This window comes from Protopterus annectens, chromosome 4.part0 (assembly GCF_019279795.1).
Source record: "Protopterus annectens isolate FY-2018-M chromosome 4.part0, PAN1.0, whole genome shotgun sequence".
Classification (NCBI taxonomy): domain Eukaryota; kingdom Metazoa; phylum Chordata; order Ceratodontiformes; family Protopteridae; genus Protopterus; species Protopterus annectens.
In genome coordinates, this window is record NC_056733.1 from 1,451,186,976 (window position 1) to 1,451,212,477 (window position 25,502).

The following is a 25,502-nucleotide window of genomic DNA, read 5'->3' on the forward strand; positions in this document are numbered from 1 at the left end:
GTTATGTTTTTCCACAAAGTATCTCACACTGTCATCCTGCTTATGTGGTCAGGTGTTGTTCCATCACGCCTTCAAAAATGCTTATTTTTCTGCACCTCATTTTAAGGTTCTAAACCTGGAGCAGACAGATTAAATCATCACAATCCAGTATCAGAATATATATATAAATGTGAAATGATTGCTTTTTTTGTATAACTTTAGACCAAGGGCAGCAGTCAACTGACAACTAACTATACTCCAGCATTCAGATTACTTTAAAATAAACCTTTTTATTGATTACTAGTAGGTATTTCACAAGACAATGTTGCAAAAAGCAAACAAAACTTGGTGGGTTCACTTTTTAAAGTTTCTTTCTAGCATCAGAGTGATATGCATACCTACTCAACTGAATAATGTTTTTTTTTTCATTAAACCATGAACATTAAGATCTCACATGGCACTGAATACTGCCAGGAATTAATGAACCCATACCTTTTTGTGTACAGTTTCATACTGTACTTTCTTTGGAGCAGACTACTTGCATATTCAGTGAAACTCATTTTATTCACTGCACATTTATCTCCTCTTGTGTTTCGTTCTATAAAATATCTAAGCAGAGAACAACTACTGATTGGTATCAGGGACCTGGAAAGCATTTGTGGTTCTTTGTTTATAAGTATCTTGTTTGTGTCATATTGATATGCACGCACAATTATTTGATTAACTCTTTTCACTAATTCAAGAATGGCACTATATCATATTGCACTAAATAATGCTAGGAATTAATAAAGCCACACCAATTATTGTCTACAATTTCATTTTGTTCATTAATTGGGTGAAAAGAGTTGCATACTTATCTGGTGGAATACAAATTATTTACTGCCCATTTATCTCTTGTGTTTTTTTTCTGCAGGATCAACTAAGAAGGGTCAGTACACGCAGCCACATCTTAAATTCTGGAAGAGAACATACAATGAATTCCCACAGTGAACAAGTAAGACAGTTTTATGTTATAAATGTTTACAATCATGTAGACTTGGCATGTCAGGATACACAGGCATAATCACCTGCATTTGGTAGAACCATATGTTCTTACAATATTGGTGCTTTGAGTAAGTTATGACGATGCATTTGTATTCATATCTGTATAGGAGATCTGTTAATATGCCTGTGTGAAATGAATGAACATACAGCTCTTCAGTCACACTGGGTGTGCAAACGTATGTGTGCTGTGTATGTGTGGGTCAGGTGTCACTTGTTCTTGGTTATGGGGCTGCAGGTCATGGGTGATGCTTACGTTATTCATGTTTGCAATTGTTAAGGTAATGAAGGCAAGGTTATACTTGCCTGGAATGTAGCTGAACAATTCTTCCTGGTGGCAATGCAGTTTTTTCATTAAAAACATGATAAATTACATGGCTGCTTTAAGACAAATTATCAAGGGTACTGTATAATTAACATTAACCAGATTTTGTCATAAAAATTGTTCTTTTGTTATATCTTCCAGGACAGGATCAGACATCATTCGGTAATCACTTTTGACCCTCTCTGATTTATGTCATTCTCATTATATAACATGTTGCTTATTCTGTCTCTGTTCATCTTATAGGGATGTTGAATATTTTTAAAAAGCATTTATGACTTTTTCTTCATGTTTTCTCTCCATCTTTCAAAATCTATGCACTCAGTCATGTATGCTTAGTAAGCTAATAACCCACATCCCCATGTTTTTTCTGTTATGAAATTAGTGGTTATCCAGTGTTGGCACCAACTTTTTTTCCATTGCAGTAAGGAGGAAGGGCTCTTTGAGGTTCCTTGTCCTCCAGCTGACCTTTCCAAATTCAGGTCATCTCCATTGGGAAAGACATCTCTTGTTGTAAGTCTGGAGACCTAGTATGTTATGCTCTGGTTCCATTAGTTTGTATTACTACTATTCTGCTGCTGTTTTGCAACGGACAATGCGCCCCTCTGTAAATATATGACAATATATCTTAAAGCATAACTTCACTTTCATTGTGCCAGGAAGAACCATCTTCTACTATATACCATGACAAACTTAGAACATGCAGCCAGGCTTTTCATTTTTAACCTAAGTGTATGTTAGATTGTAACTAATGAAGAATGAGAAGGACAGGGCCTAGATGTGGTCACAAACTGACAGCTGAATGGCTGTCACTATTCAAAGTAACTGTAATAGTGAATTCAGTCAATTATTTAATCTTTTTTAACAAAGACAAAGACTCACTAGGTTGCTCCTAGTAAATAAGTTCTAATGTCAGGAGATCTTGCTCATGAATTCCTGCAGTTTGGAGTAGGTGGCTGATCAATGGACGGGAAGATCATCTACAGACTGGTGGGCACTCTGTAATTCTGTGGTAATGAAGCAACAGTGGACTCTGTCAGCAGAGTGTTTGGTTTATTGGTCACTCTATAGCTTTATGCCACCAAAGTTCACAAGATCTGAGTAATGACAAAAGGTGAGGGGAGTTATCCTTGAGGTTCATGGGCTCAATTTCTGGGATAGGCTAAGGAGCCCTGTATTCCTGTAGGTTCCTGCCAGAATTGCTGACCCTTTGACAGAAAAGAGCCACTTGAAGTGGCTGGCAGTTAACACAGAGCATGAAGACTATACACTGTTAATGAGTCAGTCCTTGTGGTAGAAGGCTTGATCCCCTCAGCCTTCATTTACCTACTGTATGACCTTGGGTAAGTCATGTAACAAGACATTGTTTTGGGGCAACTGGGAATTTGAGCTAGGCTCCTTAATAGTCTCCTAGACTGTGAGCCTAGTACCTACTATGAACCTATGAACCTAAGTGGCCTGAGCAGGGCACTTTGAAAGGATTGCCTCTGGAAGATATCTTTTCAAGCAGAACCAGAGACATCCCAGTGAGCAGAGAATTAAATGCTGACAGACAATGCTGGAGAAATTAACTTCTCTCGCCTTCTATAAGGAAACTTCAGAAGTCTGGTAGTGTAGCTTTAATCCATGTATGAGATAAAGGATGTTGTGTGCTCTGAGCTACTTTCTTTACTAAACTGCACTGTAACCTTCATCAAGGCATGCAGCATGCCGACAATAGATGGTTGTAATGAAAATGCCTTAGATATGCCTACCTAAATTCTAAGGTAGAAAAAAAATAAGAACTGTCATGTTGGTCAATGAAACATAAAAGCACTAAACATAGGCATAAGTTAACAGCTTTTTGTGAACCACATAGGTTTTATGCAATTATTCAAGCTTTTGGGTTAGCACCAGCCCTTCATCAGAACTTAATAAGTTACATAGCTCATTATTTTATCATTGATCATCATCATCATCATTCCCCTTTTCCCCATTTTTTTATATGGGGTTGGGGTGTGACATCAACATTAGCCAGTGTGACCAAATAACATGAGCCGACATTTACACAGTCATTGGGCTAGCACTGAAACAGGGTTACTGTGTTTAAATATATATTTGTGCGTAGAAAGGGAAGAACACCATTTCATTCTTATTTGCTAAAAAATGTTAGTGTGGAAAAATGTATTCAGCTCAGATGCTTAATATGATAACTACATCTTAGTGACGGACACTGTGTGTATGTGGTGTGTTTGTGTGTGGGTGTGTGTGCATGCGCACATCTGAACCTGAAACTTAAGAAGACCAGGTTATAGCCTGCCATGAAACTAAAGGTTCTTCCTGCATATTATATTAAAGTCACTGTTCATTTAACAGAGACAATAGCAGCTCAAGTGACTGCTCTGACACTTAATGAGGGAATCAATTTGTAGTTTGTTATTCTGAGGTAATCACAGAACTCTGCTCTTATTAAGAGAGATGCATTGAGCTATTTTAAGTAGTCTGTGTCTGACTTACACATCCCTCTTTGGAACTGAACATTTTCCCTTTTGCTATTACTGATCTTGCTCCTACCATCACCCACGGAGTCTCCATGGTGACATGGTGATGGGCCACTGCATGTATAAAATAGCATGAGGGAGGGTGATAGAACAATCAAGGACTGACATCTGTGGCTCCAGATTTGTCAGTAGTTATTTCTGCAGTATGTATAAGGCACAGTCAATGTGCAATGCATCCTTGCAGAAATCATGTATGCACATTTTCATTTGTTTGCCATCCTGGGATGTAATAATTGCCACTTTAGTGTCTTACACCAAGAGAGGGCATTGCAGTTACTAGATCTTGCCTCTGTGGAATGGAAGGGCAGGGTCATCTCCTGTATTCTATCCTCTTGTCAAACCCAGGTCATGAACAATGTTTAGGAAGCCTTTTCCATGTGCCAGAAGGCCAGCGGCTTATAGTAACAAACCACAAGTGGAGGCTGTGGGAAATAAATCTTGGGTATGCAGAATTTAAATGACTTCATTGCTTTAACCAGTGTGCCAGAGTACCAAGCCTGTTGTCCTTCATAAGCTTTGAAGCATACTGACAGTTTAGGGGGTTATTGAAGATTAAAAGGTTTTGCTGATGTCATCTGACCCAAAGGATCAATTTTATAATGCAGTCCTGAGGCAAGCATTATAACTTGTGAAAATAAATGGATGAAATGAATGTATTTACATGTTAGAACATTTTAATATAATTTACATTCAGGTACTGCAACTAATATTGTAAGTTGGGCTCCTTTTTAGTGATTTTTATATTTAAAAATATTAGGACTGCACTCTAGTGGAAGTAGAGAGTAGTTTGGTCTCTTCTGAGCTTGGGAATCACTTAGGAAACCTTGGAGTGTGTTGTGATTGGCCAATGGATATTTTGCTTGTTTGTTGATTTTCTGTGCCTTGTACTCATCACACAATGGGGAGGTTATCAGTGCCCTGTGTAGACATAGGCACTTGGAGTCCAACCTTCTCCATAAAAAGTCAGATATTTCCTGAGTGCATGACTGCATGATGAGCATCTGTTTTGCACATTGGGGGACATTGTTCTGTGAGATTACCCTAAGATTATAGTTTTTAGACAAATACCCAAGGAAACCTTGTTAGCTAGTTACTGTGGTTTGTGCACTGAGGAGCATTCTTGCAAAAGTCTTGTCTTAAACATTGTAGTTTTCATGAAATAGGACCCGACTAGATTATTCTACACTCTCCAGGTACAACTCCCCTTGCAATCCATGGAGTAAACATCTAAACCAAGGACAACTACTTTCCTTTTTTCTATGCAGCCATCTTGGAGGAAACAGGCACCGTGAGACGATGTAGCAGTTATCACATGTTTATCAACAACCACCTACTTTTTAAAAAATTGGATGCAGTGTGTGAAAGATATAGTTATACATTAGTGCTGGAGGCAAGGCTCTCACATACAAGCACTACAATTACCAAACAGGTTGTTAGAAAAACACACCACCACACTCTACCTGCCCACTCACACTAAAGTCCAAGTACATAGACTCATGTATACTGGGGCTCATAAAAGTAATCAGCCCAATCCTCCAAGGTCTCCTAGATACAGCCAAAACTATAGGGATCCTCAGCAACTCCACAAACACTATACCAAAGCAAAATTCGCTACGACACATATAGATTCAACTCTTGGTGTCTCAGCTTGTAAGCCCATAAGGCAAACATGTGCTCATTATAGGTGATTCCATTGTGAGACATATAGATGTTTTACTCATTAAGCTGAATATGGAGTGGATCATGGTCAGCTGCCTATCAGGGTCCAGAACCTGCCAGATTACGCACCCACTGAGGTCATTGAACCACAAGTACCAGGATGATTGTTTCATTGTACCTGTGGATGCAAATGACCTGAGACATACCCCTCTTGACTATATGAACAGAGACATGATGGAACTCTCAAACACTGTGTCCCAAGCTTGTATGAGCCTGGCATTGAGCAGCATTCTACCTTCTCTAAGGATGATACTGCAATATGAGCAGAAGATAATTGACTTTAACAATTGGCTTAGTTTTTGGTGTCATTTGAAAGGGGTACAATATTTGGCAGCTTGGGAGGTTGTGATTGACAGACCATCTGCTTTACCAAGGATAGTCTGCACCTGTCCCCTTTAGGGTTTTGAATACTGGCTAAACTTTCTTCATCCCCACAATGGCTTTTTTAGACAATGCCAACTTGACAAACCTTCCAGCATAGCCAAACCAACCCAGGATAATCTAAAGGTATTACTGCTTAATGCCAGGAGTCTAAACAAAAAAACTCCACTCCTTGCAAAACTGTGTAATAAGTCTAAACAAAAAAATCTACTCATTGCAAGACTGTGTAATAACAGAGGCATGGTTTAAAGCCACAGAGAACACCTCAATAGTGCAAGGCTAAAATTCCTTCCACACATTAATATAAGGCACTGCACAGGATGGGCTGAAAGGTGAAGGTGTTTCAATATTCATTAAAAACATTCACACCTGAAGACTGGTCAACTAGTATAACACGTTTGAGCTTCTCTATGTCCAACTCATCATAAGCAATGTCCTGTACCATATCATTGGATGCTATAGTTCCCTCTTTATGAGCAAGGACACCAGTACTACCATACTATGTACCTAAATGAATTGGAGTTGTTCTGCATTGGAACCAAACGTTACACTCCTGGGTGACTTCATCAACCACATTATGAATTTGGAAACATACACAACTTCCAGTATACAGGCTCAGAGATTCCTGGACTTTGTTAACACAAATTTTCTCTGTGATCTTTTCTATATACTCCCTAGGGGCATCAACATCTTCGACCTGGGGAGCTTTGTATCACCTGTCTGTAATGTCTTTGCTGGTCAGGATGGACTGCAAAAATTGTATCCATTGAAATTAAACCAAAGCATTTGACCCATCTAACCCTTGAACATTTAGAAATTATTCCATAGCAAACCTCCAACTATCAAGTGATACCCAGGCAAAATTTCAACCCCCCCCCCAAAACTGCATGATTTCTACTGCCTATGAGGAATTGTACAGAGAGACCCTGTACCATTATGTCAACAGCTGCACTGAATCAGCTTTACCTACCCAAAATAAACACATGACTAACTTAATGAATGCCATCCATTATCAATGAGTTGTGTAACAAAAGGAAGAAAACCATGACCAAAAGTAGGAAGCACAATACCCAACGTGGAAAGAAACCCCTCATCAAACTAAATAAGGAACTCAGGAGTCTTCTCAAGTCATCCAAAGCCACATTTGAGGTAAAGATAGCCTCACAGGCAAAGGACAACCACAAGGCCTTCTTCAGCTATGTCTGCAACCTCAAAAGGTAATACACAACAGTGTGTTGAACTAATTATAAATGGAACCACCTATACAGAGCTGGAGGATGTAGCAGGCATATTGGCTGATAAATTTAGCACCAATTTCACCCCTCGTCCACCTGACACCTCTCAAGAGACATCCACAACGATACCTGAAAGCTACAACTAATGAAAAAGTCCTCACTGTGCTCTCCAAGGCAAAAATACTGCATCTATGGACTGAGATAATACCCCAGGATGTCTACTGAGTAGCATGAAACATGACCTATTGAAATCTCTAAAATCATTGTTCAACCATAGCCTCCTAACTCTTTGTGCCTAGTGAATGGAGGACTGCAGCAGTTATTCTTTTGCACAAGGGCAGGCCATCTACTGACCTGGGTAACTACAGACCCATAAGTCTGATGATTCTCATATGTAAAGCCATGGAAAGAATTACCATGGATATTGTAAATAAAGACATTGGAAACCTTCATTCACTAGATCCAACACAGGTTGATTTCCTCAAAGGGAGATCATGTCTACTCAACTTTTTTGAGAAAGGCTTCAAAGCCATGGACAAGGACAAAATGGCATCATGACCTGGCTAAAACATTTGATACTTTTCCCCATTCAGGCATTGTTGGCAAACATACAGAACTGGGAGTAAACCCTTATGCCAACCAATGGATAGCAAATTGGCTCACAATGACTTGTAAGTCAGGATAGGGGACTGTACCTCCACAAAAAATGTCAGTGACTAGCGAAGTCCTTCAGGTTTTGGTGCTGGGGCCACTCCTCTTTGGCATCTACTTTTTGGAAGTCAAAGCTAATGTCAAGGGCCTCTGGTTGACCAAGTTTGCAGACAACTGCAAGCTTATAGCAATCATAGAATTCCTCAAGGACACAAATATCTTCCATGATGGCTTGGCATAGACTAATAATTGGTGCCAGAGCAATGGTCTAAAACTGAGTGCCAAAAATGCATAACAGTACCTTTGGAAAGTCAGCCACCCCATAGAACTACCACATAGACAATACATCCCTAAGAATAGCATCAGTAGTTAAGGACTGGGGGACATATGTAGACAGTGCCTTGGTCTTTGACCATCATGTCTCTACTGTTGTAAGGCAATCAATTTATAAGCAAGGATATGGCATTCAGGTTCAAAGATGTCATTGTTGCACTCTACTCAGTCCTCATTAGGCATATGTAATAACTGAAATGCCAGCAGAGATTCCTCACAAAATGAGTACAAGGTGATAACCACATGGAATATGCAGACCACTTCAAAGCATTGTCTTTATACTCAGTCTCCTACAAACAACTGAGAGGTGATCTGTGCCTGGCTTAAAAGGCATCATCTGATTCAGTACTGATGGACTTGCTGCACATCCACAAGTCTAACAGCATTAGAAATACCTGTTCAAAGAATCTAAACATTGTTTGCAACATAAATAGAATATGTTGGAGGAGTAGGTGCATGTCTCAGAACAGGCTTCCCAAACATGTGAAACATGCCTCTCAATTGCTCAGATTTTCACAGTATGTCCAGATTTTTGCTTCAAATTTTTGTTCAGGTCCTCATAAAATTTGTGGTTCTCTGATGGAACACTGAGGACTAAAGTCACTAAATAATGACATATTGAGTTTCAGCCTTAATACTCTTTAGAAAATGCATGCTAACACAAATCCTGTTATTCAAGTGTGGCAAGGGATAATCTAAAAAAGGGTACCAAGGAGGCCAAGAGGGAGTATGGAAAGAGGATACAAGGATGATTTGAGGATGCACAAGACTCAAGAAGCCTGTGGTAAGGTATTCGACAACTAACTGACTACAAGACCAAGTCAGCTCAGTGTGATGATGGCACTGAATTTCTGGGTAATGTAAACACATTTTATGGCAGGTTTGAAGAGAAAAACAACCTGGAAGCAGTATAGCTTCTCAATGACCAAAGGGAGGCAGTACTCAACTTCAGTGCTGTGGATGTAAGGAACCAACTGAGGAACATGAACTCCAGGAAGGCTGCTGGCCCTGATAACATTCTGGGTAAAATATTGAAACGTTATGCAGACCAACTCAGCATATTCTTGGCGGATATCTTCAATACCTCACTTGTCCAGGAAAAAGTACCAGCATGCTTCAAAGTTATTAACATGATCCCTCTGCTCAAAAAAGCCAATCCCACCTGCCTTAAATGATTACAGGCCAGTGACCCTTACATCAAATGTGCTGAAATGCTTTGAAAGGCTGGTTAAAAGGCATCTGGCTACAGTACTACCCCAATCCTTTAACCCGCTACACTTTGCCTACTGGACAAATAGATCAACTGCTGATGCCATTTCGGTGGCACTTCACCTCACATTGGAGCATCTTGAAGAGAAGAACAAGTATGCCAGGCTGTTGTTCATAGATTTCAGCTTGGCATTCAATATGGTGATTCCAATGCATCTTATAGGAAAGCTAATCAATCTTGGCATAAATAAAGGTCTGTGCAACTGGATCCTCGATTTCTTCACTGGAAGACCACAAAGGACCTGTGCTGGTAACAACACTTCAGAGAGTATTACAATCAATGCCAGACTACCCCAGGGTTATGTGCTGTGTCCTCTATTTTTCATCATCCTTACCCATGACTGTTCTGCAAAAGCTAGCAACAACCTCATCATAAAATTTGCAGATGACACCACAGTGGTGGGACTCATAAGTGGTGATGATGAGAGTGAGTATAGGAATGAAGTCAACTCCCTGATTGAATGGTACAATAACAACAATTTGGACCTGAACATCAATAAAACAAAGGAAATCATTATTAACTTCAGAAAAAAACTCTGCCATGCACCTGTCCATCAAGATCAATGGTGAAGAAGTGGAGAGAGTCCACAGAGTTCCTTGGGGTACATATATCACAGGATCTTTCTTGGAGTACAAACCAGCCAGCTAATTAAAAAAGCCCACCAGCGATTACATTTCCTAAGAAGGCTGAGAAAAGCAAAGCTCTCTATGAATGTTCTAAATACCTTCTACAGAGGAGCCATCGAGAGCATTACCACCAGCAACTGCACTGTATGGTTTGGTAACAGCACAATGGCTGAAAGGAAGAAGCTACAAAGAATAATAAGAACAGCAGAAAAGATGGTGGGGACTCGCCTTCCTACCTTACAGGAGCTCTTTAAAATGAGATGTAAAAAGAGGTCCCGCAAAATACTGAGTGAGACCTCATCCGGCGTATGGCTGGTTCACTAAACTTGCATCTGGTAGAAGGTTATGGAGTATCCACAGCAGGACTCCAGATTCATGAATAGTTTCAATCCAGCTGCAATAAGACTCATTAATGCAGACGTAAATCTGGATGTATCAAAACTATAATAGATTATTATGCTGTCATTCTTTTTCTTTTTTACCATACAGTAATTCTATTTATTTATTGCAGACTAAAATTAATATATTCTCATTCAAGTGCAATTCCAATCACTGTATGTACAGTATCACTCAATCTCACCTCTGTGTATAGTGTACTTTTCTTTTCATGTGTTAATCATCTAGTAGTCAGTGTTGTCCTAAATAGTGTACAAGCATGTGTGTCAGCTAACTAGACATTTACTTTTATACTATAGTTATTGTTTATTCTTTAATACCTATCATGTCTTGTCTTTTTGTGTTTGTTTTTTCCTATAAAAGAGATGACACCTGAAATTTCGTTTAGGTAGCACTTGTGTTTCTTAAATCACAATAACGTTTCTTTGAATCTTTGAATCTTTAGTTAGTATGTGAAACGATGCCAACATCCTGTGCTGTTAAGATACTCAATCTTAATTTGATAATAAAATAAAAAAATCAATACATCAGCCAGTGTGATAAACTGCTCTGTGAAAATAATGTTTCATTAACAATGCCCCTCAATGGGCATTTTAAAGGGTTGTACACTGATAATATGTAGTAGCGCATTTCTTTTGTCATCTAGCCAAAGAATCATGAAATGATACACTTAGATTAGAAAAGATGTGACTTGGGAACACTACTGTCTTCTTTCTCGTTATAATTCTTGAATGTTACTACTATATCACTGACATTAAAGAAGGTGGCTTTTGGTAACATGTCTTGTAAGTGCTATCTTTACATGTAGAGCATTGCATACTTTAACTTTAGGAGTTGTTCTGTTCTGTTCTATTTTAGAGTAAACAAGCCTTCATAATGTCTTGCCTTAGCTGAGGAGGGGGTGCCACAACTATGCAGCTAAGGGACTTGTGACAGTACTGAAATCTGAAACATACACACAGCTCTTGCTCAGATGCATGACACACTAGCTGGATCAAATGCAAGAATTCAGTACAGTGTAAGTGGGTTGCATCTTTAAAGCTGCAGCTCCTTTCACTGCATAACCAAAACATACCATAACATGCTCATTCTGCTGATGTCTTTCACTAGTCAGCTCTGGTGAGCCTTTGGTCTCTGTCACCTCATTCTGGTGGGTAAGATATGAAGTATAATATGAAACACTGCTTACCAATCTAGGATCTGTGTGTGTGTGTGTGTGTGTGTGTGTGCGTGTGCGTGTGTGTGCGGGGGGGGGGGTGGATTCTCCAGCTGTATAGTGCATTGAAAAGGGGATGACTTGGGTCAGTTGCCCTGAATTCAATCAAAATGGGAATAGCAAAGTAGTCTTAATTAGCTCCCATTCTCAGTTGATCACTTAACTGTGGGTGTAAGTTCTTCTCACCCTCAAGGCTGTTTGATCTTGGCGTTATTATGTTTAAGGGGATCCAGTCAATTGGTCAAATCCATTTCAGTCAAAAGTGGATTCACCAAAAACAACATGCTGAAACAACTTTCAGTGACAGTGGAGTTGTTCCTTCCAGTGACAGTGGAGTTGTTCCTTTTTTCCACTGTTGTGTAGGTATAAATAAGTTTTTGGGGTGTGGCGGGTATCTTCCCACATGAGGAGGGGGGTGCAAGGGCTTGCCCCATTGCTGTAAAAATACCTCTGATTCTTGCCAACAGTTGTTTTGCTATATTTCTTTTCTGTGAATCTAGTTTTGATTGTAGTGGATTTGACTGATTGACATGAATCTGATTTAGAGCTGTGGTAGTGCAAGTAACATTCCCCCTGGAAAAAAAATGATTGTACTTTTCCTCTGCAGATTTTTTTTGTAATTATGTTAAAGTCAACACTGAGTGATGTTGACTAAACACATTTTCTGTTTCCTAGTGTTTGATGCTTCCTTGTCCATTTGTTATTATATATCCACCGAAAAGATGAAAAAATACCCGTATGCCTTGACTTGACCATATCCTGAGACCCTTGCAGGGAAGTTCACAGTTATAATATCACCTGGTAGCCAAGCTTTACTCATTGTAAACATCTAAATAATAGCATCCAGATAATAACTATTTCATGACTCTATAATGGGGTAGATAGGGCACAGCGAGCAACTATTTTGGGGTGGATGTTGTGCAACTTGAATGGGGGACAAGAGATGGAATTAAGTCTTTGCGGGGGCTGAGAGGAAAGAATAATATTTGCAATACAAATGTAGGTATGGCTGTTGCTATAACAGCACAATAGGTAGATGTGTCTGTTCTGTAAGGCGTGAGGAGGCGAAACTACTTTATCATGTGCTATTGTGCTTAAAAGATTGTGCTACATGACGTAAGAAATACTCTAATAATATTTTTCTGGATGCTAAACTGAATGATTTATATGTTTTTAATGTTCTGATGCACATCATGTGGATGCCTTTGAACCAGCGCGCTGACACAATGCCACCATACCTCTGAATTCATCGCTAATTGAATATGGACCATTCTCAAGGCTTTGGTCTTTCAAGTATTTTAAGTGGGCTTTATTGCCTTAATAATATATGGAAACGTTTCATACCTTATTTCACATATGGTAATCAAAATAACTAATAATGTTCAGTTTTGCTCACCTGACATTGGTGTTACTTCATGACCATCCAGATGGTGCTTTGTCCATTAAATTGAATGAGTCAGTGCAAGAGTGTGGAAGGAGTATTTTTTGAGAATTAAAGTAAGCAAAAAACAAACAAAAAGTTTAACAGGATTTTTGAAGTGGACATTTTTAATGTTGGAGACAAACCCCTCTCCTATGAAAGTGACCACATCACCTTACAGTCTTGGACTAAGTTTAATTTACTCATGATTAATTCATGCTTCCCTGTGTCTAAAGGCAAGGACAAATCCCTAACTGCAGTGACCCTCACTGGTAAGTAGACCGTTAGAGAAATGCTGTTCTCTATTGTGCAGCTGTCATGCCTCTGCTTCCAGTATGTGCAACAGCGACCAGATTTTCTACTCCGCACAAGTTGAATCCCAAGCATGTGCAGTATTATCAGAAAAAAAGTCAGTAGGATGATCGTGAAAAAAGGGCCGACTTTGTGAATTCTCTACTACGCTCAGTAATCAGACTTCTGCCTTACTTACACCTGCACAGGAGATAAACAAAAGTGACCAACTTGGCTGGAGAAGGGTAGACTGACATTTTTTTTCAGTATCCTGCTATATTTATACAACCTTTTCAGATTCTCCACATTTTGATAGCTCCTGTCAAACAAAATATACCTTCCATGGTGGAAATAATCCACCAATTTAGCTAAAACAAATTCCTGGATGCAATTCACTTATTCATTATAATGAATGCATAAAACATTTATTTCTACTGGAAGCCCACAAGTCAAGGGTACTGGTTAATAATTGGCGTAGGGTGCAAGAAGATGTAGGATTTTGCAATCTGTGGTTGTATGGTAGATGGAGGTGTTAAATGAGATGAGATGACTCCACTGCCAAGTTTCATTCTGGTGTGAAATGTACTATAATTATTTATGCTGTAACTGTCTGCTGTGAAATGAGTTGTTTAGATGACTGGATGAAACCACAAGATAGGTGCTGGCTCCTGTTGGGATATTTGTAATATGTTTTGTGAATTCTAAGGGAGCCAAACATTGCCGATAAAGTTTGAGTATGGAATTGATTCATATCTGGTGGTTTGATCAACATAATTACATAGATTATAATAATTAACTCATTTCTCTGCTCATGATGCTGTTTCCTGCTTCATTTCATAAGTAAATTTAACTCATTAATTTCTGAATCCTAGAATGGATTATATTCAGATGCGATACAAACTGGTAGGCAAGATGCCCACAATATGGAATACAGTCAGAGAAGCAGGGAACTATCTGGTGCATATGTTATTCTTACCTCCTTTGAATGGATGCTGCAGAAACAAAGTGACAGAGACTGAAAAAATGTTCTTACTGAGGTATACAAGCATATGCCATATGTTTATAGCCCCAGAAATTTTAAACAGTGTGTGATACTGACTTCAAAACTGTCTCCTGTGGTGATTGGCAATAGCTTGAGTGCTGTTAAACATTATGATAAAACACCTGTATCTCAGGTTCAATTGCAAAGTCTGCCCCTTTAAGCTTCTAAAACTCCATTTTGGTAAGGCCTGATAGATAGCCTCTGGTCTGGTGCCATTAGACACTTTTGACTCTGACTGACTGACACTCTCTCTCTCTCTTTATCTGATTGCTGGTCAGACTTTTCTTGGCATAACCTATCAATGCTTTATTTCTTTTTCTCCATTTTGCATAGGATGATTGCTAAGCATATCGTGGAACAGGATGAGACTGTGACATCGATAAGAAGACAACTGAATTCTGACAAACTATGAATGAGATTCAGCTAGATCATTAAGAAAATATAACTGGTCTACAACAATAACCCAAAATACTCCCCCTGATATAACAGCAAGCTGGACAAGTCAAACTCATGAGAAAAAGAAAAATGCTACAACTGTAACATTAGCTATCAAGCATTTTTTGCAGGTAACAAGTCCCCTGGTGAACTTTCATGTGGGGTAATTTGCCCCTAGACCCATCTTAATTATAATCACATTCTCTACAGTCATTTACCTGCAGGGAAAAGAGATGCACTCTGCAAGGGTGAGGACAAAGGTTTGCACAGCTGTAGTCTTACAGCAGAGCTGATAAATAAAAATATTCAGGAACTTGTGCATTTGGGGAGCTGGAATGAGGGAATCTGCATTGTTGCAAGATGCTTTCATGACAACTGGAGGAGGGTTCCATTTATAGACCTCTGCTGTCTCACCCTCAGTTTTTATACTTATAGTCTTAGGATCTTGTGTAGTCCAAATGAATTCCCAGTTTGTCCTTCACTCTGGTAATGATAAAATGCTTTCTTCCTAACTGCAGTAAATAAGGGTAAGAGAAGGGACTATCATTTGAGACCCCTATGCACTTGGCTGGGAATTTAATTTTAAATACCTATCATCCCCATATGACTGGTGGTGCCATGGCATAGACTGACCAGTTCATGTATGCTACCGTGTGCAAGCAAACAAGCCATAGTTATGTCCTACTGATAAAGCAAAATAAGTGCCTTGCATGCAGAAAGATCATCACTCCCCACCTGAGATCCATGCTGCAGCAGCAGTAACTCACACTGCAACCAGAATGGAAGTGATAGAAACATGACCTTTGATCTTGTTCAGCTTTTCAGTCTAGCCTTGGGTCTTTCGAACATTTGCCACCAGTGGTATAGTTCAGGAAGAACCCCCTTCATCAATGGATGGGATTTAAAAGAAGATTTTCATCTGAAAGCATATAGCTGACTGTTTCCACCTGTTCCTGTTTTGTTTAAAACGCAGCTTAACTAAAAGTTTTGTGTAAGCAAAGTGCCACTTCATACAACAGACTTCCAAATAAGAATATATACAGAAACATTGAGAGAACACATGTTTTTGACACTGTCCCATTTATAATTTGGCACACTGATGTATACTATATTGATACCTTTGGGCCAACTGACCATCACACTAATGGCATAACACTGAATGCAGAACTAAATGTATGTGGTTCTTTCTCGAGCTTTAGCCTCCCCAGCACTCCCAGAGGGTGTTTTGCTTTTGAGTATATCTGTGCATTGCAGTAGCACTTGCAGAATAAAGAATAGTTAGCACATATTTTTTGACAATATCCCACATAAAACATAACTTTTTTTGGGTTGCAAGATCAACCTAACTAGATATCCTAAAGTCTAGAAAGCCTCTTTCAATGCTGACTTACTTACTAGTTCAGACTCGTTTGATTACAAAAAACACATATTGCATCCTGGTTCTCCATTTATACCCACAACTTAAAGTGGTATCAACCTATTCAATTTTGTATGTAGGGTACATACAGTGTATTACATCAAAATTTGTTTAACCTGATTTTGCTTTTTATACATATTTTAAACATATTTTTAAACATGTTTTAGACCATATTTGTTAAACATATTTTTTAAAACATATTTTAAACATATTTTAAACCACAAACTGCTAACCTGTTGATATTGCCATTAATAGTAAGGCTGCTATAAACTGTAGCCCTGAATGTTTACATATTTATATCATATTTTTAGGCAAAAATCAGATAATATGCATATATACAATATATATTTTTATTATTATTATGGTTAACATATTAGAATGAGAGTAAATGTTGACATATATATATATAAGCATATTATTAATGAGTAAACAAGTTAATAAAAATCAGTTTATATATATATATATATATATATATATATATATATATATATATATATATATATATGTGTGTGTGTTTTAGCCTATTAATGGTTCTCATAGTTTTATCTAATTTATGTAGAACTTGATTTTGATATTAGAATGATTGGATATTTACCTGCCCAATATTCATTGTTTAGTCCTATCATACCTGTATCATTGGGGGCACCAATGGACTATGCCTCATGTACTTGATGTTCATTTAGTCCTGGCTTAAAAAAGCCCCCCCAAGTGGTAATCCCACTTGTTCAGTTTGTTTGTTGAGTTTGTGCCACCCCCATCTTGAAATTCCTGTGAAGTTGGATTTTGTCTATTATGGTAAACCTAAATGATGCTCCTGTGTGTTGTTGAGTATGTTTATATAGAGCATTGGTTATTCTTCTGTTTCTGATTGAACTCAGATGTTCGCTAATCCTAATTCTGATGGGCCTGGAAGTCTGCCCGACATAGAAGGCAGAGCAGGTGCATTGTGCCAAGTATATCACCCAATCTGAACTACAATTTCCAAAAGTTTTTATGTTGAAATACCTTTGTGTATTCTTTACTGGTGAATTCTTTGGTTTTCCAAATATATTGGCATGAACTACAATGTCAGGGGGGTAACAACCAACTAAAGCATCACCAAATAGTGTAGTTTGTTGTTTCATACCTGGTGTGAACCTTTTATAGTGTGTTAACTGGGACTGAATTGTCGCCCCTGCGATAAGAAAAAAGCGAGGTTTCGGGAAGGATATCATTAAGAAATGAATTTGACTGTAATATATCCCAATGTTTGTTAACAATTTGTCTGAACCAGGATGTGTTATTGCCATACATGGTAACTAATCTGATAGGTTGCCTATCCTGTTTGGGAACTTCTTTTGATCTATTATATTTAAGAAGATCGTGTCTGCCCTTAGTTTGTAACTGTTTGACAGTTTTGTTTAAATGGTTGAAATTGTATCCTCTATCCACAAATCTGGTTGTTAATTCTTGTGTTTGACTGGAATATTCTGTTGTAGTTGAACAGATCTTTTCAGGGATATTATTGTTTGTTGGGGTTATAATTAATAATGTGGGTGGGGGATGAGGTGTGGCATGGAATGGTGTGTTATATTGGAAATTTTTTGTTTCTATGTGTTGTTGCTAAAGTGTGATCCCCGTAATTTTTTGATGCACGTCCAAAAAACACCCATCTCATTATATCAATGTTGACCGTAAATTGTATGTCAAATGGGTTGTTGTTGAGATAATCCACAAATTTGAATAGTACCTCCTTACTCCCGCCACACCAACCAACAGTCAGTCAAATACCCTGCGCCATATGTCCATGTATTGCATATAAATATTCAGCTGAGCATCATATATGAAGGTAAGTTCATAATACCCCATAAATAAATCTGCATAAATTGGGGCAAAAGATGCCCCCATAGCTGTCCTTTGATTTGCCAAAGGGGTTACCTTCAAAATAAAAGATGTTTTTCTGCAATACAAATTCAGTTAACTTGATCAAAAAGTTATTAAATCCTGTTGAGTATAGATTTGATTCTTTTAACCAATGTGTAACTGCCAAAAAAATGCCTTGATGTAGGAGGATTGTTATATAAAAAAGATTACGTCTAATGTACATAGCAGCCAGTCTTCATCCAGTTGAGAATCTTCAATAATATTCAAAAATTGTGTTGTATCTTGGATACGTGATCTAACCATTGGCAATAATGGTTTTAAATATTCAGTCAGAAAAGCAGATAGAGGTTCAGTAAGAGATCCACGACCTGACACTATGGGTCTACCTGGTGGATTCATGAGATCTTTATGTGTCTTAGGTATTAAGTAAAGGTATTGTGGCATTGGTTCTGAAATCTTTAATTGATTGGCCACTTGGGAGGTGATGATATCTTCTTCCACAGCTAAATCTATGAATGAATCTATATCTGTTTTAAAATTGGGAGTTGGATCCACTACCATCTTTATATAGAACTGAGTTTGGGATAACTGTTTCAGTGCCTCTGCCTTATATTTTGAGTGGTCCATAACCACAATACCTCCACCTTTATTAGATGTAATCACAATATTTCTATTTTATTGCTTAAGAGCTTCACGTTCTTGTTGATTAAGATTGTTACGACAACTATCCGTATCTTTGGAAAAATGTAAATCTTTCAAAACACACTCCTTGAATATAGACACATGTTTGTCAATTGGTGGTATAAATGTAGATTTTCCAAACCTGAAACCAATAGATCTTTGAGAGTTAGTTTCATCTGAAAAAAATAACTTTAAATTAAGTGTTCTACAAAAATTATTAATGTCATCCACTAATAAATGTTCAGACACCGGTGTAGTGGGTACAAAATTCAGGCCTTTATTTAACACCTATTGAGCTTCTGTAAGTACCACTGATGAAATATTCAGTACATTGTTTTTTGTGTGTGTTTTTTTTTTTTTTTTGTTTGTAGATTATGTTTGTTCTACCATTACTTTGTACTTATGCTTCCCCTTGCTTCTGCATTTGTTGCCCCTAAAGGGATTGATTGCTTTCTTTTGGCAACTGGGGGCGGGCCTGGTTGGAGAAACACCTTCTGTAGTAGAAATGAAAATCTGAGTTGATCGTTAGAATTGAAATCATGGGTCATTTTTAAAAATGGTCTCTAATTTTTCTACCCCCCTGGGTGGTGTGTGTGCACCCTCTAAACCTCACTTTCTTCACATCAAAGGGGGGTATTTTTTTTCAATAATCCTATCTTCTCTCTTTGAATTTTTGTATTTTTTTTTTTCTAAGATCTCTCTCTGTTTGTGTTTTAGTTCCTTCCTTTCTTCCTTAACTAGTTGGGATAACTGGTCCTGATAATAATCAGTATCAGAAAAAGTTTCAGCTTCTAAACAGGTTGTTTGTAATTCTGTAGTAAGGGTTTCAATGTTTCTTTCATAATATTTGGAAAGACTTTCAACAAATAACTTTAATAAAACAACAGGTAAGCACTTTCACGGTTCAAGTCCGCTTCATCAGACAATAGCGTAGTGCAAAACGACAAACTTTAAAAGAAACAACATCCTATCAGAAAGCTGCTTTCTGCAAACTCAATTAACATGGAAAATCAATTAACTCTTAAAAACCAGTACTCTCTAATGCTTAAAAGGGCATGCATGTAAAAAAGGTTTTAGAGATACAGCTTCATTTATACCAGGTGCTTTACCTGCCTGGAAATACAAAATCCATTTTTGTTCACTGGCTTCAGTTCTAATTCTAATATTCCCTCATGTCTCGTTATCATTTGTTATTTCTAGGACAAAAAAATTAAACTTATGCTGGGGACCAAATTCAAGTATGTGTTTAGCTAAGGCACTAGTATCATTACTATTCCTGATGTCTCGAATATGTTCTTGTATGCGTTCTCTGAATGTACGATTAGTTTTGCCTATATAATAAACTCCACATATACTGCAGAAACTATAATAGGAAATAATCAAAGAGAATTGCAATATCTTATATGTGAATGAGGAGCTTAGGGATTTCGTTACTGATAAACCGCTATTTTCTTTTAAGAACAATACTTCCCTTAAAAGACATTTATGCTATAAGAAAAATAGTCAGACGTCGAATGTTATTTTTCAGAGGCGTGGTACATATGCCTGTAGACATTGCAGTGCCTGTAACTACATATATTCAGGGACTAGTTTTATACATCCACAGTTGGATTATTCAATAGATTTTTTTTTTTATGCAGATTGTTCATCCAAAAATCTTGTCTATTATAGTTTCTACAGTACATGTGGAGTTTATTATATAGGCAAAACTAATCATACATTCAGAGAACGCATACAAGAACATATTCGAGACATCAGGAATAGTAATGATACTAGTGCCTTAGCTAAACACATACTTGAATTTGGTCCCCCAAGTTTTTTGTCTTAGAAATAACAGATGATAATGAGAGGGGTGGGAATATTATAATTACAACTGAAGCCAGTGAACAAAAAATGGATTTTGTATTTCCAGGCATGTAAAGCACCTGGTATAAATGAAGCTGTATCTCTAAAACCTTTTTTTATATACACATCTTTTTAAGCATTAGAGAGTACTGTTTTTTAAGAGTTAATTGATTTTACATGTTATTTGAGTTTGCAGAAAGCATCTTTCTGATAGGATGTTTCTTTTAAAGTTTGTGATTTTGCACTATGCTATTGCCTGATGTAGCGGAGTTGAACCGTGAAAGCACTTACCTGTTGTTTTATTAAAGTTTTGCACTTCTGCCTACTTGGGTCTTAGCATTGTTTTTATTCTTTTTTAAGTAAAGTTCTGTCTGAGCAACTAACAGTGGTAGAAATTATATGTACTGATGGGAAACAAATGTTTGTTATTCTAATAATGCAAGAATTTATGATGATTTTACTGTGAATTCAAAATGCTGACTATCTCAGAAAGTTAACAGTACTTGAAAGATTGTTTACTATCATATAAGGTATCATTCTTGTCTCAAAGCTAGTAGCTATTAAGTTGAAGCCGGGAAGGCCTTAAAATTCACCATGTTCAGAACTTCTGCTCCACATATGTAGCTGCTGGAACTTTAGGCTGACATGTCAACACGTTTTTTTCTTTCTTGCTCTCTATTTTTTTCAGTTGGTTAAATTACAGGCTTTACAGCTTACTAACGTCACACACCATCCATATGTTTTAAATTAAACTATTACCTGATATTACTGCAATTATCACAGTTTCTTTCAATCAGTAAGACTGTGTGTGAAGACAAAGAAACAAATTATACATTATAACTTGTTGTTTTTCTTCTCTGGATTTAACCAGTCTTCCAGCACATCAGGTATTATTGTCATTTTTCAGTTAAATGTCAAAGTAGTTAACCTGAGCTGTTGTTAACTACTCTGCTAAATGAATACTGACTATAATGTACCATGCATGGGAAATTTAAGTTTTATGGCAGGCCATAACCTGCACTTCTAAAGTTTGAGTTTCTCTTGCTTTCTGTCTCTGCCCCTCCACCCCTTTCTTTCTTACACACACACACACACACACACACACACACACACACACACACACACACACACACACACACACACACACACACTGGTCTCTGAGGTACAGCTGTTAGACAAAGAATCCAAAATGCACGTTTTCTAATCTGGAATTTTACACGTGTCCTTTTTAGCCATTGAGAAATAAATTACACACTTCCATTTCTAGGCACAGATGGATATTAAAGCCCTCTGACATGAGTAACTTAATACCCGATGCCGATGAAGGTTACTTGTTTTTTCCTGCCTTGTTTTCCTCTGTCCTCACCACGACACAAGTTTGTGTCTGATACTGAGTTACTTGTTCAGCATCTCTTGTAGTTACCACATGTAAACAAATATTTTTAAATTGTAGTAATACACCGCAATGGTGGTGCTGCGGTAGCGTTGTCGCCTCACAGTAAGACGCTGTCCGGTTTGATTCTCAGCTAGAGCGTCTTCTGCGTGGAGACATGCGTGAATGGGCGTACTTTCGTTGAAGGTTGTGTGCCAGAGCTGGTAAATCGGCACGTAAAAATCAACTACCAATCATTAGCAGACCAGAGTTCTGCTGTGGCGACCCCTAAACAGGAAAAGCCGAAAGACACAACAACAAGTAACAGTACTCACTAATGACACAGGATGACACTGACTTAGGTGGCCAACACATCTTAGGCAATAATCAAAAAGGGCACTACGTTTTTCCTATCACTCATAGTGTTAATCTGTTATAAGGAGAAATGCAGACACTGCACTGCTAATGTGTGTGTGTGTGTGTGTGTGTGTGTGTGTGTGTGTGTGTGTGTGTGTGTGTGTGAATGAGTGTGTGCATGTGTATGAGTAAAAGTATGCATGTGCGGGAGTGCTGCTGTGTAACTTATATATACAAGATTGTACATTCAAATTCAGAACACAAAAATAATTAAATTCACTGTAATAACAAGAAAGTTAGAACCACAAATATGTTTGTCCCTCATGGGGTGCATGTGTTTGCTACTTTTCTCTTTAAGCCCATGTAAGGCTACAGGCAGGAAAATAAAAGAGTTTTGTGTGAGGAAATTAATTTCTTCTGTTGTGTGAAACAAGATAGTAAAAAAAAATTGCAGTCATTATTGCTAAATGTCGATACCTTCTTTGCAATTAACTCTGTGGAGATAAATAATATTATAAGATATTGTACCTTTTTATCCATATAATATACTTGGCACAATGTATATGTTGCCAATCATTCTATGTAGGTAAAACCAATAAGCATCTAAAGGAGAGAATTAGAGAACACCTCTATGCTATTAGAATTTTGTTGCAGTCTAATGCTTTAGCTAAACATGTTTTAAAAACCAACGTACAGCACTCTTTTAAGTTTATGGCTACAGAGTCCATCAAAGTGGCTGCATGGTTAGGAGATGTTAGAAATATTACTGAACAGCATGAAACAAAATGGATAAGAAGGCTCCGTTCGGATGCAGAAAAGGGCTTAAATAGTAGGATTTCATTGAAACCAGCTTTAAAAACTAGACACCTATTTAAATAAGTTTGTAGGCTGTGTATGTGTGTGTGTGTGTGTGTGTATATATATATATATATATATATATATATATATATATATATATATATATATATATATATATATATATGATGACATTCGCAATTAATGTTATTTTCACAGTTTTTTATGCTCTTACGTGTTTATAATATAGATAAGCCATTGGGGTGCAATATATTTATACGCTTGGTACATAGCAATGTTTACGTGTTGTATGCGGGAGTTTTTATTGGTATATTCAAATAATTATATTTGAGTAAAGCTTGTAGAGAAATAGAGTACCTTGACAAATATTGGGCTGGGACATTGCTTGGGTTCATACAGTTGCGTTAGACTGATTGATTTAATCAGAATGCATTCGCAGTTTTAGCTAATGTATTTGTCAGGTTTTATGCTCGTTTAGGTATATAGTTGTGAATGTTGGATTATAACATCATATAAGTTAGGCATACAGTGTTCGTATGTCTATTATTTCTATAAACGTTTCTATTGCCGTAGTTAGTCAGTAGTATCGAATAATAAGTTTTCACAACATATGATGAAATTTGGTAAGCAGTAGTGTTGTATTTGCCATCATGCTATTGGATATTAAAAAGAATACAGAGCACTCATTGGTTTAAGAAAGTAATCCTCTGAATAAGGGTTTAAATAGCAATCATGGCCAATGGATGCTTGTAGATGTGTTCGGCTGACCAATCAATATATACATATATCTTTAAGCTTTAGTAAGTGTAATGTAGGATATCTATCATGTAGTTATTTGTTAGTGTTTCTCTATGTTTTCAACGAGCTTATACAAGAATTGCATGCATATATGTTTTATAAGATATCTAATACTGTGGTCCTAAATCTTTTGGGATTAATCTAGTGTTCATTGGCGAATATACATGTGTGCTGGTGTTTCATATCTTTACATTTTTTCTGGGTTTTACATTCTAATAATGTAATACTGACTTTAAGTCCATATTTAGTGGTTTAGATTACAGAAGCAAAGGAATTTTAACATATAAAATAGATTTTGATGCCAGCGCTCAGACTTGGTTAAGTGTATGAAAATGGACTGTTATGTTACATTGGGAAGGCAATGACCAATAAAATAGTGCCTATAAATATTTTATCCAGTCACTCTACAGGATATTTTCATCATTGATTGGTTAAAATGTTTGTCACTAGATTTTGATAGGTTGATTTATAGGAGAGTTAAAAATGGAATGGTATTTTACATTAGTAAGACCATGACCATTAAAGTAGAGCAGCATAATGAAATATCCAATCATTATATATGCTTTTATTAATGATTGGTTAGGATTTTATCTTGAGATTTTGATAGGGTGTTTTTTAGTAGAATCAGTGAATGGTTTTGATGGTTTAATATGAACATAATGTATGTAATGCTTTTGGAGCATGACTGGATGTTTTTAATTATTTTTATTATTTAATAATGTCGTAATGATTTGTTGTTTAATGGTCTGAAGAAGGAACGATACATTGTGAAAGCACTTGTGTTTTGCTCTATTCGTATGCTGAAGTAAAGATTATACCCTGGCCGTATTTTGGCTCATTTGTTTTTATTTTATTGCAGAAATTAATAATAATTCAGGATGGATTCAAAGCAAAACAAAAAGAAAAGAAAAGGTCAGTCCTTTTGCTGCATTTGAGGCCATAGCAGAATAACAGGTTCTCAAGATAACAGTCTTTCCAAACTGCAGTCTTTAGAAGCAATTTCAAATGCAAGAAGATTTTTTTAGGCTAAACAATCTGTTTTCCAACCCACCCCCAACTTGTGGGATCAAGGAATTAAACAGTATTATTCCAATGGATAGTAAAAAGCCTTTTTGCTGTCTTGAAGGCAATTAAACCACAGGTTACTAAAGCCCTCTAGTACAGCATAGGCAACCTCTTTAAATCTTTCTCTATCTTTTGGTATCAGGGTCCTTTTTGGTAAACTGAGAATGTTCCACAGAACCTCATTTTCAGAGTTCACTAACTAGGTCATGAACAGTCTTTGTCTAATTTGCACACTTATGAAGCAAAGAATCCAGATTCATCTCAAGTTTCCACGACTTCTGCCATATTGACCCTTCCTACTCATTCAGATCAGATGTTAATTCAAGGCCTCCTCTGCCTGAGTTGATGGTAGCTCTGATGGATGTAAAAGACTGCACAGCACTTATTGAAA

The 25,502-nt window shown here is 37.3% G+C and overlaps 1 protein-coding gene across 1 annotated transcript in view; it reads left to right on the forward strand.

The window, feature by feature from the left end:
* Positions 1 to 25,502, forward strand: part of HK3 (hexokinase 3) — a 411,658-nt gene that overhangs the window by 92,117 nt on the left and 294,039 nt on the right. Inside the window, exon 2 of the mRNA XM_044069296.1 lies at positions 893 to 973. Coding sequence (XP_043925231.1) covers positions 953 to 973 — 21 coding nt within the window. The 5' untranslated portion in view covers positions 893 to 952. The remainder of the gene's footprint in view (positions 1 to 892; positions 974 to 25,502) is intronic.